We start from the raw sequence: 15,939 nt of genomic DNA, 5'->3' as shown, positions 1-15,939 counted from the left end.
TAAACCCCTCATTGTATTTGTGCAATCTAAGCTTGATCAGATTTGAGTGGAGATCTAAATTCGATATTAGTTAACAACCATTATGAAAGTGGGTTAATGGTGTAACTAACTAAAACGGGTAAGTGGGAGCATTCTCGGATACTTGGTTTGAGTATGTAAAGTATAAATAGAAGTATCATACCAAAGGTGGTCTTTTCCCGGAAAATGAATGCTCATTTTTGTTTCTCTATTTCTATTTTATCAGTAGCTTGTAGGCAGCATTAGTCCTCTTTTTCGGCAGCATGATGATAGTTACCCGAAATCATCTCATTTGGTATGCCAGAAAAGAACGTGTTGGCTGTGGAGTCCTTCGTTCGGGAGAATGGATGGTGCGGGCATCACATGGCAAGTTCATGCGAGTGCATAGGCATGCCATGTTATATTTTCAAATATGAAAATACATCAAGATCTTGAATTATCATGTTAATCACAATCAACGCGGAATATAAAACTATAAAGACATACCTGTATCCATTGCTAAAATCTGTCCTTGCTTTTAGAGAGAAGGATCACCCTAACAACGTTCCTCAAGAGTGTCTCACGATGATTAGAGGCACAAATTATGTTGTAGGTATGAACCCTAGAGTCTCTCATTTCTTTTATAGGTCTCCCACCATCAAGAAGACCAAAGGATTCTTTTAATATGTTTTCTACCAGCAAGAAAACCAAAAGGCTCTTACGAGCAAGAAAATCAAAAGACTCTTTTAATAGGTTTTCTATCCATAAATACAATTGGACTAGTAATGACCCATAATCTTTTAATTGGGTATTATAGGGTGTGTGGGACACTTTAATAGAATATTAATTTATAATATTCTTACATTCTCCCACTTGACCCATACACCCATAAAACAAAATAAAACATTCTTTGTAATTTGAATTTTTTTTTTATAAACGACTATTATGGGTTATGATATTAAAATCATACACGTGCACGCTTTTCATTAGAAAACCTTCCTAGTCCAATATAATTCATATGAGTTCCATTATATCAATGTCAAATTGGCTACCAATGTGAGTCATGGCGGTCATTTGTTATTCAATCAACAAAATTCCTTTCATGTACCACAACACTAGCAACTTCATTCAACATGATCTTTTATAGGGGTTTAAGGCTACTATCATTATGCCTTGGGTTCATATTCATGTCTATTTCAGACATTTTTCTTGTCATCTTTCATCCACACAATTCAATGTACATATAAGTGGAAAACAAGAAAACAGAAACAATTATACTTGGATATCCATGTATGTCTTGAAGAAAACATTTAATACATTAATGAGCTCACTAACATGTTCAAAACATGGATAAATACATAAGACCCATACTGTCAATATGTTCTTTAAATTTCTTTCCTGTTAATCCTTTCGTCAAAGGATCAGCAACCATAAGTGAAGTCTCGATGTGTTCTATGGACACTGTTTGTTTCTATACTTCCTCCTTGACACTAAGGTACTTGAGCTCCATATGTTTCGCACCATTAGAATACTGGTCATTCTTGGAGAAAAAGACTGCAGAGGAATTATCACAATAAATTCTCAGCGGCTTGGCTATAGAGTCGACAACTCCAAGTTCTGAGATAAAGTTCCTCAGCCATAAACCATGCACTGTGGCTTCAAAGCACGCCACAAACTCAGCCTCCATTGTAGACGAAGCAGTAATAGTTTGCTTCATACTCTTCCAAAAAATAGCTCCACCTGCTAGCAAAAACACATAACCAGAAGTGGATTTTCTGCTATCTGAGCAACCAGCAAAATCAGAGTCTGAGTATCCGATCACCTCTAGATTATCAGTTCTTCTAAAGGTAAGCAAATAATCCTTAGTTCCTTGCAAATAGCGCAGTACCCTCTTCGCAGCTTTCCAATGGGACATTCCTGGATTACTTTGGTAACGCCCAAGCATGCCAACTGCAAAACTGATATATGGCCTCGTACAAGTTTGCGCATATATCAAGCTTCCCACAACAGATGCATACGGAATCTTTCCATCTCCTTCCGCTCCCAATCAGTCTTTGGACATTGTGAGATGCTGAACTTATCACCTTTCGTTATCGGGGTATCTAAAGATGAACAATCTTTTATGCCAAATCTCTCAAGAATTCTTTCTATATAACTTTTCTGAGACAATCCCAACAATCCTCGTTTTCGGTCAAAGATTTCGATTCCAATCACGAAAGATGCCTCACCCATGCCTTTCATTTCAAAATTCTTTGAGAGAAAACTCTTAGTTTCATACAGTAAATCCATATCACTACTGCCCAACAATATGTCATCAACATACAGGACTAGAAAAATAAACTTGCTCCCACTGACCTTTAGATATATACATCGATCAACGACGTTTTCCTTAAATCCAAAGGTAATAATGGTATTATGAAACTTTAGATACCATTGTCGAAAAGCTTGTTTAAGTCCATAGATTGACTTATTGAGCTTACAAACCAAGTGACCTTTACCCTCTTCAGAGAAGCCTTCCGGCTGCTCCATGTAGACCTCTTCATCCAAACTTCCATTCAAAAAAGCCGTTTTCACATCCATTTGGTGCAACTCCAAATCAAAATGAGCCACCAATGCCATAATGATTCTGAAAGAGTCCTTTTTAAATACTGGAGAAAAGGTCTCTTTATAATCAATGCCCTATTTCTGAGTAAAACCTTTCGCCACAAGTCTGGCTTTATATTGTTGCACATTGCCTTTAGAGTCATGTTTTCTTTTGAAAACCCATTTACATCCGACTCTTTTGCATCCTTCAGGCAATTCAACAAGATCCTAGACTTTATTTTGGGCCATGGATTTTAACTCTTTCTTTATGGCATCAATCCATTTATCAGAATCACTTCTTTCTTTAATTTGTGAAAACGTAACTGGATCATTACTTGTTCCAATATCAAATTCATGTTCCTGGACATACATTACATAATCAGATGAAATAGCAGGTCTCCGTTCCCTCTGAGATTTGCGTAACATCATCTGTTCTGGTATCTCCATAGCTTGTTCATCAGTGGAATTCTCATTATGAGATGGATCATTATTTACTTCCAATGTATCATTAGAATGATCATTAGGCGGAACAGTAATACTTTCTGAAAAAGTGGGTATTGGAACATCAACCCGTACTTCCTCAATGATTACATCTCTCAATTCTTTACTCTCACTGACTTCACTAAGCTCAAAAAATTTGGTATTTCCAGTTTCTACTATTCTCGGACTATGGTTGGGACAATAAAACCTATACCATTTGGATCTCTCTGGGTAACCAATAAAGTACCCGCTTATAGTTCTAGGATCCAATTTCTTTTCATGTGGACTGTAAAGCCTTGCTTCAGCTGGACAACCCCAGACATGCATATGTCTCAAACTTGGTACCCTTCCAGTCCATAACTCAAAAGGAGTTTTTGGAACTGATTTACTAGGGACACGGTTTAAGATATACACAGCAGTCTTAAGAGCTTCACTCCCAATGACTTAGGTAAGGTAGAATTGCTTATCATACTCCTAACCATATCCAGTAATGTCCGATTACGCCTCTCAGCAACACCATTCTACGGAGGCGTACCAGGCATAGTGTATTATGCCACAATGCCACGTTGTTCAAGAAGTTTGGCGAATGGGCCAGGGTTACGACCCGATTCATCATATCTACTATAGTACTCACCACCTCGATCCGATCTGATGATTTTCACTTTTCTATCTAATTGTCTTTCAACCTCAGTAAGAACCATCTCAAGGACCGTAGCGGCTTGAGATTTCTCATGTAGCAAATAAATATATCTATACCGTGAAAAATCATCTATGAAGGTGATAAAATACTTTTCTCCCCCAAAACATTCTGTGGAGAAAGGTTCACATATATCTGTATGAATTATTTCAAGAAGCTCCTTACTCCTTGTGGCACTTTTCTTTGTATGTTTGGTTTGCTTTCCTTTAATGCAATCCACACACATACCGAGATCAGTAAAATCCAAAATCGGAAGAATCCCTAACTTTACTAATCTCTGTAACCTTTCTTTGGAGATATGCCCCAACCTTTTATGCCACAAGTCATAAGACTTTTCATTAATCATGTTCCTTTTCATTCCAATACAAACTTCATGGTGTTGGGTGTAAACATTTTTAACAAAGGTATTATCAAGGCAAAGCTGATAAAGGCCATTAGAAAGGAAACCAGAACCAATAGGAATAACATTCTTAAACAAACTAAAACAACCATTCTGAAAGGAAAAAGAGTAGCCATCAATGTCAAGTCTTGACAAGGAAATCAAATTACGCCTTACAGAAGGCACAAAAATAGTATCATGAAGGTCTAAACAATGACTGATACTTAAAATTAAACGAAAGGTTCCAATGGCCAAAACTTCGGCCTTATTCTCATTTCCTATGAAGATGAAACATTCAATTGGATTTGGTGTACGGCTTGTAAGGAATCCCTGCATTGTTAAGGAAACATGAACATTAGCACCCGAATCTAACCACCAAGTATTAGTAGGAACGCTTACAAGATTTGATTCGAAACATACACAAGCATAAAGCTTACCCTTCTTTTCGAACCAAGCCTTATGCTTTGGACACTCAGCTTTCATGTGTCCAGGCTTCCTACAGAAATGACATTATGTATCCTTTCCTTGAACCTAATTGCCTTTAGCAGGTCCCTTTCCCTTTGGTGGTGCTTGTTTCTTTCCTTTCCCATAATGGTGCTTTTTATTTCCAGCTTCTTGAGTCACAAAATTAGCAGAAAAAGTCCCTTGTTGTTTTAGTCTTATCTCCTCCTGAACCACCATACTAGCCAACTCATTCACATTCCATTTATCCTTGATAGAATTGTAGTGCATCTGGAATGGACCATACTGAGGTGGCAATGAGTTCAGGATGAATTGAACAATAAAGGACTCCTCTACTTTCATTCCTAGAGTTTCAAGTTTGGCAGCTATATTTGTCATCTCAAGGATATGCTCTTGCATTCCCTTAGCCCCATTATATTTCATGGTGGCAAGTCTAGCCATTAAGGTCCCCGCTAAAGACTTATCTGCTGAGCGAAATCTCTCCTCAACACTTGTCAAAAAGGTTTTGGCATCCTCTGTACTAGGGAGTGAGTGTTTGATGTTTCCAGCTATGGTCATTCTTAAAAACATGAGGCTCAACCTATTTGATCTCTCCCAGGCTTTGAAATTGTCTTTCTCATCTTTGCTACTGTTTTCAGTAAGAGCAGCTGGTTTTGGGGTCAAAAAGGATAAATCTAGATCAAGAACTCCTAAGGTGAATCTGACCCTCTCCATCCATTCTGAAAAATTACTCCCATTCAGCATAGGGACAGATGATGCTTGTGAATGTAAAGAGACCGGCACACTTACTGCAAAGAATTTCAATTTAATCACATTAATGCTTTGAATTAGACACTCATAAATATAATAATCAGAATTTAAATCATAATGGATGAAATAGGGTATCATTAAAATCCAACCTTTGGGAGGATCCTAACATACAAGTGTTCCTTCCAGCATTTAAATTCTGTGGATGAACTAGTAGTATCATCAAAATTCCTCCTTTGGGTAGGAAATTTTCACATACAAATTGTTCCTTCCAATATTAAAAATTAGTAGATGAACTAATCGTATCATTAAGATCCAACCTTTGGGAGGATCCTAACATACAAGTGTTCCCTCCAATATAATCCATTCATAATTATGATGTCAAATATTTGTCATCTAAAATCAAGTAAGATTTTGTACCTTTGGGCAAACAAATTCTCACATGATTTTAGTACAAATAGATTATCTCAAACAATTCATGTCCAATCAATAAATAAAATTCATCAAGCAATAATGGAATTTTACATATAATGGACTAAGATACAAATTAATACATGCCCAACCATAATAAAATTCAATTAACAGTTAAGAATTTAACACATAATGGGCACAAGGTAATCTAGAGGTAATAAGAATAATTTTCACAATTTTTTTTTTTTATATGTCAGATGAAGTCAGATGCACCATTATTTAAATTACATAAACAGATATTATCATCTATCTAACCAGTTAGATGTCCTTATCATTGCTGATTAAACAAGAAACAAATTACTTTGAGGGCCTATAAACCAAGATCTAATTCTTTCATGTTTTGGGAGAAACACCATTACGTTCATGAATCAAGACATCACCTTGTTGAAAGATGGTATATTGCAATCAGTAATATACTTCCTTCTCATGAATAGATGCCTATAGTGTTTTTTCACATGAACAATATGTTCCAAGAATATAGACAGACCCATGTTTTACATAATAGGAAAGAAAAACATAATAGAAAAACTAATAACTTGGTTATTAGCAGACCTGCATAGGAAGCTAATAACAGCAAGCTCATAAATCAGCATTCCCAGCTAACTGTATCAAAATAGTGGGAGGAGTTACAAGGACGGCCACATACAGGTTTATCTTCATTTTCCTATTTATTCGCTAGAGGTGGGAGATGATAAAAAAATGGTGCTGATGTCCACAGGCTTTGCTCAGCCAGCACAAGCATTTGATGCATTCTAAGTGAGTATTCATTCCTGTCAATATAACACTGTAGGCGTAAGCAGTGGATTTGTCATTTATGCATAAAATACAATGTTCCAACTTTCAAGCCTGTTGGGTCAGATTTACGTCAGATCATGTAAAGATTCAAATTTACTATATGGAAACCCTGCTTTTATAAGCCCAAAAACAATTCGGACCAAGCCAAACTGTAACAATAATAACAGGCACAACAACCATTGCAACTTCAAAAAAAAAAGAAATATTCCTTAACATGAACAGAAGGACAGAAAATATTTTAAGAACTAAACAAAGGTATGAACAAACAAAATGCAGAGAAGTTTATTTTGCCATTAATAACTTCTATAGGAATGCTTAGTATGAATATACAATTGTGAAAAACTTGTCCACAATTTTTAGAACTGATATGTAACACAGCAACTGTATCCACAAAGTAAATGTTGATGAGTCAATTTGACAAACACGTGGAAGGCATGCATATTTATATAGCTCTAAGACAAATTTTTGATAATAGGTTATAAAACTAAGTAGACAGAAATGAAGTACATAAATCCATCATAATCTTCAAACCTTATTTGATGGCAGATTCTTAATATCAATGGAAAAACATAATAATCCACAACAATGGGTCTGATACCAAATGTTATATTTTCAAATATGAAAATACATCAAGATCTTGGATTATCATGTTAATCACATGCCAATGATATCAATAGTTGGAAAGAAGATAGGGAAAAGGGTTGGTAGTGAGGATCTTGATTTTTTTACCTTCAAGAACTTTAACTGCCGTGATATTGCCTAACCAAAAAAAGGAAGAGGTAGGATATAGTTGGAGCTATGATTTTACACTATAGCAACGAATAAATTAGAGTAGGACAAGATAACTAAAGCAGGAAAACTAAAGATAGATGCAAGAATAAATAAAAGATAAAGATAAAGATAATGATAAGTTATTTGATTGGCTAATTTTTTTTTTTTTAAGAGTTACAATTTATATTATAAGTAACTTCTATTAACCACTAGGATAGGTGTCACTATTTAACTTTTGACACTTGTCCTTGTTGGTTTGTACCACATGGATGATCATAGTCATCAGTCTAAAATGATGAAAAATATATATAAATTCTAAAAATGATAATTTAAAAAGTATTTTTAAATTACAAAAATATATTATGCATCATATATCTTTTATTTATAGACTATATATTGTTATATTGTAAATAGCATATTTCATTATACTACACGTTATAAAATCCATGAAATATATTTCAGCGAATGAGGAAAATAATGTATAACTCATTGTTATATTGTTATATACTATATATGATTAATTATAAACTATATTATATATCACATGGTATTAATATTATAGTAGATTGAATGGCATTACTTTAATATATACATATGTTTATGTCCTCTATATTGTAATATAATAATTTATTAAAAATACATTATTTAATTCTAATATTTATTATATCTTCTAAGGTATGTTGTAATGAATAATGATTATATTTTTAAATATTATGTTATATTTTTGTACAAACTTGAGTATGCTATGAAGCTATCTTGACAAGTTTTGCATTAACATGGGCTCATTCAGTTTCCAAATATAGAATTGAAATCAATCATTCATTATTAATCCTGGAAATGGGTATCCTAGAATCGGAAAAATAATTCATATTTTTTATTTTTGACAGCAAACATAATTTTATTTTATTTCTTTATTATTTTTAAAAGCAGAAAAATCTGCAAATGGTGGTGGTTCTAGTTTTGATGTACAAAATCTAGAGATATTGTGCCGGTGACAATTACAGATTGAAAGATATGATAAGACATCGACGAGGGTACATATTATATTAAGCCAGGGTTCTGGTATTAGCTAGTGGTGGTGGGGCTCTAAAGGCAAAACCTAAGATTGCATATCAGCTCTTTTATTATTATTATTTTTCATTATTTTTGTTGTTGTTTTTGTCGTTGTTGTGATCACCATCGTAATCATCATTTTTCTATCGTAATGTAGGCGTATTCCCGGATCTCCCGGATCCGCTAGAGCGCTACCGGATACCCCACGGCGCCATTGCGTGGGTGGAGGAGCGATTCCAGGCCATGGCCATGGGTAGGTTTGAAGGCTAAATAAAACACGATTCCGTCTTTTCTTGCCACTGTTGGATAATCAATGAAGCACCGGCATCAATTGATTAAAGGCATTTGTTTATGTTTATGTTTTTTTTTTTTTTTTGAAGTCCTTGATCTAACCTTGTTCATGTATTTCTTTCATTTTTACGATAATGCATCAATAAATTATTTTTAAAAATAACTATAGCAAGAAATTTTGTTTTTTTTCTTCTCCAACTAAATTTAAAATTGAATAGACAAAATCCCAATTAAGAGGACAATTTGGTGAAACCCAACCTATTTAGGTTGTAAGATATTTTTCAGGATATCTTACATGATTACCAATTTTTAGTAAACATTAATCAAAGATCAATTTAAATATATACTACTTTGAGACTTTCAATTAGAAAAATTATACAAGAAAATTTGTTCTCTTTAATTTAGTTTTTTATATTCTCTATTTTATTTTTATTTACTATTATCGACTTTGGACTATAGCTGCTTTATACTGTGTATTGTATATGCCCATTTGCTTTAAATTTTAATTGCTTGGACAACTGCTTAGATTTATCCTCAATTATAAGGTTAATATACATTGAACTTTGTAGTTTTAGAATTCCATAATAGTAAAGACTAAGAAACATCTAATTAGTAAATGCTAGAGTTGCTCCACTAGAGATGAGGCTATGAGATTCCAAACTAGTACCGCAGTTCTTGCTCTCGACCTCTTGCACAACCTTCTGGTTCGAGACAAGGACTTGCGTTGGATTGGCGCATGCTCAACTGCAACCCAACCTGATTTCATTTTATGGTCATGATTTTAGATTTAAACATAACCCATTAGCTGATAAGGTCAGCTCGCGTCCGATCCACGAAAATAATTTTAAATCTAGTGGGTGATGCAGAACCAGAATGAAGTCAATTTGAAGCCATGTAGGAGACTTTGTTTTAGGTTTGGTTGAGTCTTGTTTAGAGTCCTTGTTTAGTTTAAATTGGGTCCTAAATTATGTTTGTTTCAGTTTTAAATTTGGACTTAATTAGGAGTTCATTTGATTAGAGTTTGATTAGGGATTAGGGTGAGTCATGGCCATAGTTTGGGTGCCGTATAAAGGAGTTGTAGAGGGGGCGCCGTCCTCATTCTTTTGGATCCATTGTTTTTCCTTCCGGTGAATGAAAAAAAAAAAAAAAAAGAGAAAACTCTGCAAGGCTCTGTTAAGAGCCCCAAAAACCCCTGTTCCTTCTTTGCTTGGGAGATTCAATCCGGCAGTAGAACAGAGGTCATCTTCTTCACCTCGCTTCCCCTCATCATTTGGTATCAGAGCAGGCGTCTCCTGCTTCGATGGCGGATGACAACGGCGTAGGTGTCCGCCCCGTCGACGGCGATCACGGGGAACGAGCCCTTTGGGCAGCGATCCGCGGGTTGGAGGGAGCCGTGCGTGAAATCCAGCAAAACCTCCAAGCCATGCGGATCGAAAACGTTGTGGATCCCAACCAGGAGCGTGTGCAGACTCGCGAGGATCTCCCTCACGGTCCACCGGCACCGGTGCGAGATCCACCCCATCAGCGGCGCCAGCGAGTTCCTCCGGAGTCTTCCGATGAAGAGGAGGGAGCCGCGGTCTATGGGACGGTCGGTGGACCGCATCTGCACCCAGGTGAGTACGGCTTCATTGGGGGCGAACGGGACCGAAGGCCCTTCTACCACCGCTTTCCGGATGAGGGGCCGCCTGAGGAAGAGCTTGGTGGGTGGCGTCCATGGAGGAATCAAGACCGTGCGGGCCACGGGCTCCGTGGACTCGACCGAAGACCCCCTGGGGATATGGCTCTTGACGGTTGGCCACCTGATGACGATGGAGTATTCTACGAAGCACAGGAGCCGCGTCCACGGGTGAACAGGGTCCCTGCAGGAGGTAGGAATGCGGAACCCGTGAGGAATAGGCTCCCTTGGGGCGTTCGTGATAGGGGCTCCCCTGATTTCAGATTAAAGGTGGATCTCCCTGCATTTAACGGTAATCTTCACATTGAGGGATTTTTGGATTGGTTGGCCGAGGTAGAAAAATTTTTCGATTATATGGAGATCCCAGATCAGAAGAAGGTGAAGCTGGTCGCGTATAAATTGAAGGGAGGAGCATCTGCATGGTGGGATCAACTGCAACATAACCGTCTACGGCAAGGGAAGATGCAGATCACCACCTGGCGCAAGATGAAACAACATTTGCGTGGCCGTTTTCTCCCGCCTGACTACGAGCAGGCACTCTACCATCAGTACCAGAACTGCCGACAGGGCCCCCGGACGGTGACCGAATACACTGATGAATTCAACCGCCTCAATGCCCGCAACAACTTGTCAGAAACAGAAAATCAGCAAGTGGCAAGGTACATTGGTGGGTTGAAGCCGGCCATCCGAGATCAGGTGGATTTATATCCGGTGTGGAGCCTGTCGGAAGCTACAAGTTTGGCCTTAAAACTAGAGGCGCAGGCGACACGAAAGGCACACCAATTTCAGCCCATGAATAGAGCATCATCCTCGCGCTCCACCATAGCAAAGCAGAAGACTGTTGAAGGGGCGGCCACCTCGAGTCAACCACCACCGATATCCACATCGAGAGGAGCCGGAAATTTCAGCAGGCAGCAGGCGGCCCCAAAAGGTAGTGGCAACCCCTACGAGAGACCCATGCCTATAAAATGTTACAGATGTCAGGAGGTTGGGCATCGGTCTAACGAGTGTCCGAGGCGACGGCCAGTCCATGTAGTCGAAGCTGAGGATGAAGAAGAAATGCCGCATGAGGAGGAGGATCATGAAGAGGGGCAGACCGACGATGAAGACGTCGAGGTGACGGCGCCGGATCAGGGAGTTCCGGCCTCCTTTGTAGTTCAGCGAATTTTATTTGCCCCGAAGAATGAAGAAGAATCGCAACGCCACAGCATCTTCAAAACTTGCTGCACTATCAACAAAACTGTGTGCAACGTGATTATTGACAGCGGCAGCAGCGAAAACATTGTTTCCTCCGCATTGGTTCGTGCGATGGGATTGAAGACAGAAAAGCACCCGTCTCCTTATAAGATTGGATGGATTAAAAAGGGAGCTGAAACGAGAGTAGAGGATGTATGCCGAGTGCCATTGTCCATCGGAAGGTACTACAAGGATGAAGTGGTGTGCGATGTGGTGGATATGGATGCATGTCATGTTCTACTCGGGCGTCCATGCCAGCATGACACAGATGTCACATTCAGGGGCCGAGACAACACATACTTGTTCCGATGGCAGGGTAGGAAAATTTTGTTGGTGCCTATGAAAGAGAAGCTTACCCCCAAAACTTCTCAAGTGGAGGGGAAGTCTTTCCTTGCAGTTTCTGGTGCGCAGTTCATGGCGGAACTCAAGGGGGCTGAAGAGGTTATGGTGTTGATTGTTAAGGGGACGGAGATGCCTATCCTGCAGCAGGTGCCCGAGGAGTTCAAAGAATTGTTGACAGAGTTCAAAGACATCACTCCTGCAGAACTACCAAATGGACTGCCTCCCATGCGAGATATTCAGCATCATATTGATTTGGTGCCCGGTGCAAGTCTCCCCAATCTGCCTCATTACCGCATGAGTCCCAAGGAGAGCAAAATTCTGCAGCAACAAGTTGAAGACTTGATCAAGAAGGGGCTGATCCGGGAAAGCATGAGTCCGTGTGCGGTGCCTGCACTTTTGACGCCGAAGAAGGATGGGAGTTGGCGTATGTGCGTGGACAGCCGTGCGATCAACAGGATAACAGTAAAATACCGGTTTCCCATACCCCGTTTGAATGATATGCTCGACATGTTAGAAGGAGCCAAGGTCTTCTCCAAAATTGACTTACGAAGCGGCTACCATCAAATCCGGATTCGCCCTGGTGATGAGTGGAAGACGGCGTTCAAGACGAAGGATGGGTTATATGAGTGGATGGTCATGCCTTTTGGCCTATCCAATGCACCGAGCACCTTCATGAGAATAATGAATTAGGTACTAAAATCATTTATTGGAAAGTTCGTCGTCGTCTACTTTGATGATATTTTGATCTATAGTCGCAATGAAATTGAGCATAAGGAGCACTTGAGAGCAGTTTTGCTTGCTTTATGGGAGAATCAGTTGTTTGTTAATCTTAAGAAGTGTCATTTTGTTACAAAACGCTTGGTGTTCCTGGGATTTGTTGTTGGGGCTGATGGCATACAGGTTGATGAAGAGAAGGTAAAGGCAATACGGGAGTGGCCGATTCCTACAAATGTTAGCCAAGTCCGCAGCTTTCATGGGTTAGCGACATTCTATCGGCGTTTCATTCGAAACTTCAGTACCATCGTCTCTCCCATCACCGAATGCATGAAGAAGGGCCAATTTCAATGGAAGGAGCAGCAACAAGCAAGTTTTGAACTGATAAAAGAAAAGCTAACTTCTGCACTAGTACTAGCATTACCGAGTTTTGAGAAGCTATTTGAAGTGGAGTGTGATGCTTCTGTGGTCGGCATAGGGGCTGTTTTGACCCAAGAAGGACGGCCCGTGGAGTACTTCAGTGAAAAACTTAGTGAAGCACGGCAAAAATGGACAACCTACGAGCTAGAGTTCTATGCCATCATCCGGGCGTTGAAGCATTGGGAGCATTACCTTATTCAAAAAGAATTTGTTCTGTACAGCGACCATCAAGCCTTGAAGTACATCAATAATCAGAACAATTTGAACCGAATGCATGTTCGATGGGTAAGCTTCTTGCAGAAATTTTCCTTTGTGTTGAAGCATCGGTCCGGGCAGCAGAATCGGGTGGCAGATGCTTTGAGTCGACGCAATGCTTTATTGACTACTATGCAGGCAGAGGTCGTGGGGTTTGAATATTTGAAAGAGTTGTATGCAGAGGATGAGGACTTCAAAGATGTATGGGCAAAGTGTACAAGTCATCAAGCAACTGGAGACTTCAACATTCAGGATGGTTATCTATTTTGCGGCAATTCCTTATGTATTCCCAGATCCTCATTGCGAGAAAAGCTGATTAGAGACCTTCATGGTGGCGGTCTTAGTGGGCATATGGGTCGGGACAAGACCATTGCCAGTCTCACGGAAAGGTATCATTGGCCGCAGCTGAGAAGAGATGTTGGAAAATTTATTCAAAGGTGCTATACTTGCCAAACAGCGAAGGGACAGTCGCAAAACACTGGATTATATATGCCTCTACCTGTGCCAAATGCTATTTGGGAGGATCTGTCGATGGATTTTGTGTTGGGACTTCCCCGAACACAAAGGGGTGTAGATTCAGTCTTCGTGGTGGTGGACAGGTTCTCCAAGATGGCGCATTTCATCCCTTGCAAGAAGACATCAGATGCATCCCACATTGCAAGGTTGTTCTTTCGAGAGATTGTTCGATTGCATGGAGTACCACAATCTATAACATCAGATCGGGATTCCAAATTTTTGAGTCACTTCTGGCTTACTCTTTGGAGGATGTTTGACACTTCATTAAATTTCAGTAGCACTGCGCATCCTCAGACTGATGGACAGACAGAAGTGGTTAACAGGACACTGGATAATTTGATCCGTTGTATTTGTGGGAGTACCCCGAAACATTGGGATTATGCCTTGGCCCAAGCAGAGTTTGCCTACAACAATGCTGTCCATAGTGGAACCGGAAGGTCGCCTTTCTCCATTGTCTATTCAAAGGCACCAAAGCACGCATTGGATCTGGCGCGCCTACCGAAAATTTTGGGAAAGAGTGTGGCTGCAGAACATTTGGCAGAGGAGGTTCAAGCTATACAGTTGGAGGTGAAGAAGCGCCTCGAGGACACAAATGCTAAATACAAATCAACGACAGATAAGCATCGAAGGCACAAAGAATTTCGAGAAGGCGACATGGTGATAGTTTTCCTGCGCAAAGAAAGATTTCTCGTGGGAACTTACAGCAAATGGAAGCCAAGAAAGTATGGCCCATACAAAATTTTGAAAAAGATCAATAACAATGCTTACGTTGTGGACCTACCAGATGATATGGGAATTTCAAAGACTTTTAATGTCGCTGATATCTATGAATACCATAATCCTGAAGAGCAGTTATATCCTGATACGAACTCGAGGACGAGTTGTGTTCAAGTGGAGGGGACTGATGCAGAACCAGAATGAAGTCAATTTGAAGCCATGTAGGAGACTTTGTTTTAGGTTTGGTTGAGTCTTGTTTAGAGTCCTTGTTTAGTTTAAATTGGGTCCTAAATTATGTTTGTTTCAGTTTTAAATTTGGACTTAATTAGGAGTTCATTTGATTAGAGTTTGATTAGGGATTAGGGTGAGTCATGGCCATAGTTTGGGTGCCGTATAAAGGAGTTGTAGAGGGGGCGCCGTCCTCATTCTTTTGGATCCATTGTTTTTCCTTCCGGTGAATGAAAAAAAAAAAAAAGAGAACTCTGCAAGGCTCTGTTAAGAGCCCCAAAAACCCCTGTTCCTTCTTTGCTTGGGAGATTCAATCCGGCAGTAGAACAGAGGTCATCTTCTTCACCTCGCTTCCCCTCATCAGTGGGTCACTCAAGTCGTGGTCAACCACGACGCAGACCTAACTCCGAATATTTGGATTTGCGATAGGGATTGGGCCAGGATTACATCAAGTCTGGTTTGTAGTTCGTGACAAACATCTAGATATTTTTTTATAGCTAAAATATAATAGTTTATAATTAAATGTGAAACTCTTAAAAACTTAAATATAACCAAAAAAGAGCCAACTTAAACTAGAACTTTCATTCAAAATTTTTTAATTTTATCCAAGAAATTGATCATTTTTAAATTTGCAAAGTACGATTTTAATATATATTGATATGTTTCAAAGTATTATAAATAAGAATCCACCAAAATAAATAATGAATAATGAATGTTTAAATATAATTTAAGCAGATAATGGGAGATGTAATTGTTGAGATGAAAAGGGGGAATTAGTTTAAATGATAGTTCGTCTAGTGGATTGAAAAAGATATGTCGAGTGAAGGAAAACGAGACTTATATAATTTAGAGTTTTGAGTAGGGCCGTATCGTATTTGAATCGATTTAGACCTATTTTTTGTTGATCTAAATTTGACCTAGATGATAAGTTAGGTTGGGTCGGATTGGGTTGAAAATATAAGACCCGCATCCAACTCGGACTTTAGATCAGCTCCAATTTTTGAGCCCAACCCATGTACAGATGCATACCAGATCTAATTGGGTTGGAACTGCATTGGGTTATGAGTCAACCCGGCCTTTTTGTGATCCTATTTGTGACCATGCCATTAC

General features: G+C 39.1%; 1 protein-coding gene and 1 pseudogene across 1 annotated transcript; both read right to left on the bottom strand.

Annotated features, from left to right (window-relative positions):
• Positions 1–1,468: 1,468 nt before the first annotated feature.
• LOC149752776 (secreted RxLR effector protein 161 pseudogene) lies at positions 1,469–1,912 on the bottom strand (annotated as a pseudogene).
• Positions 1,913–4,667: 2,755 nt separating this feature from the next.
• Positions 4,668–5,312, bottom strand: LOC149752775 (uncharacterized). The gene has a single exon (XM_089925383.1). The coding sequence runs from the start codon at positions 5,310–5,312 to the stop codon at positions 4,668–4,670; it is 645 nt and encodes a 214-aa protein (XP_089781509.1).
• Positions 5,313–15,939: the final 10,627 nt, after the last annotated feature.

The sequence above is a fragment of the Phoenix dactylifera genome, chromosome 9, assembly GCF_051530095.1.
Source record: "Phoenix dactylifera cultivar Ajwa chromosome 9, Ajwa_hap1_PhDact_Kaust_v1.1, whole genome shotgun sequence".
Lineage (NCBI taxonomy): Eukaryota > Viridiplantae > Streptophyta > Magnoliopsida > Arecales > Arecaceae > Phoenix > Phoenix dactylifera.
This window is presented reverse-complemented; position numbering and strand designations above follow the sequence as displayed.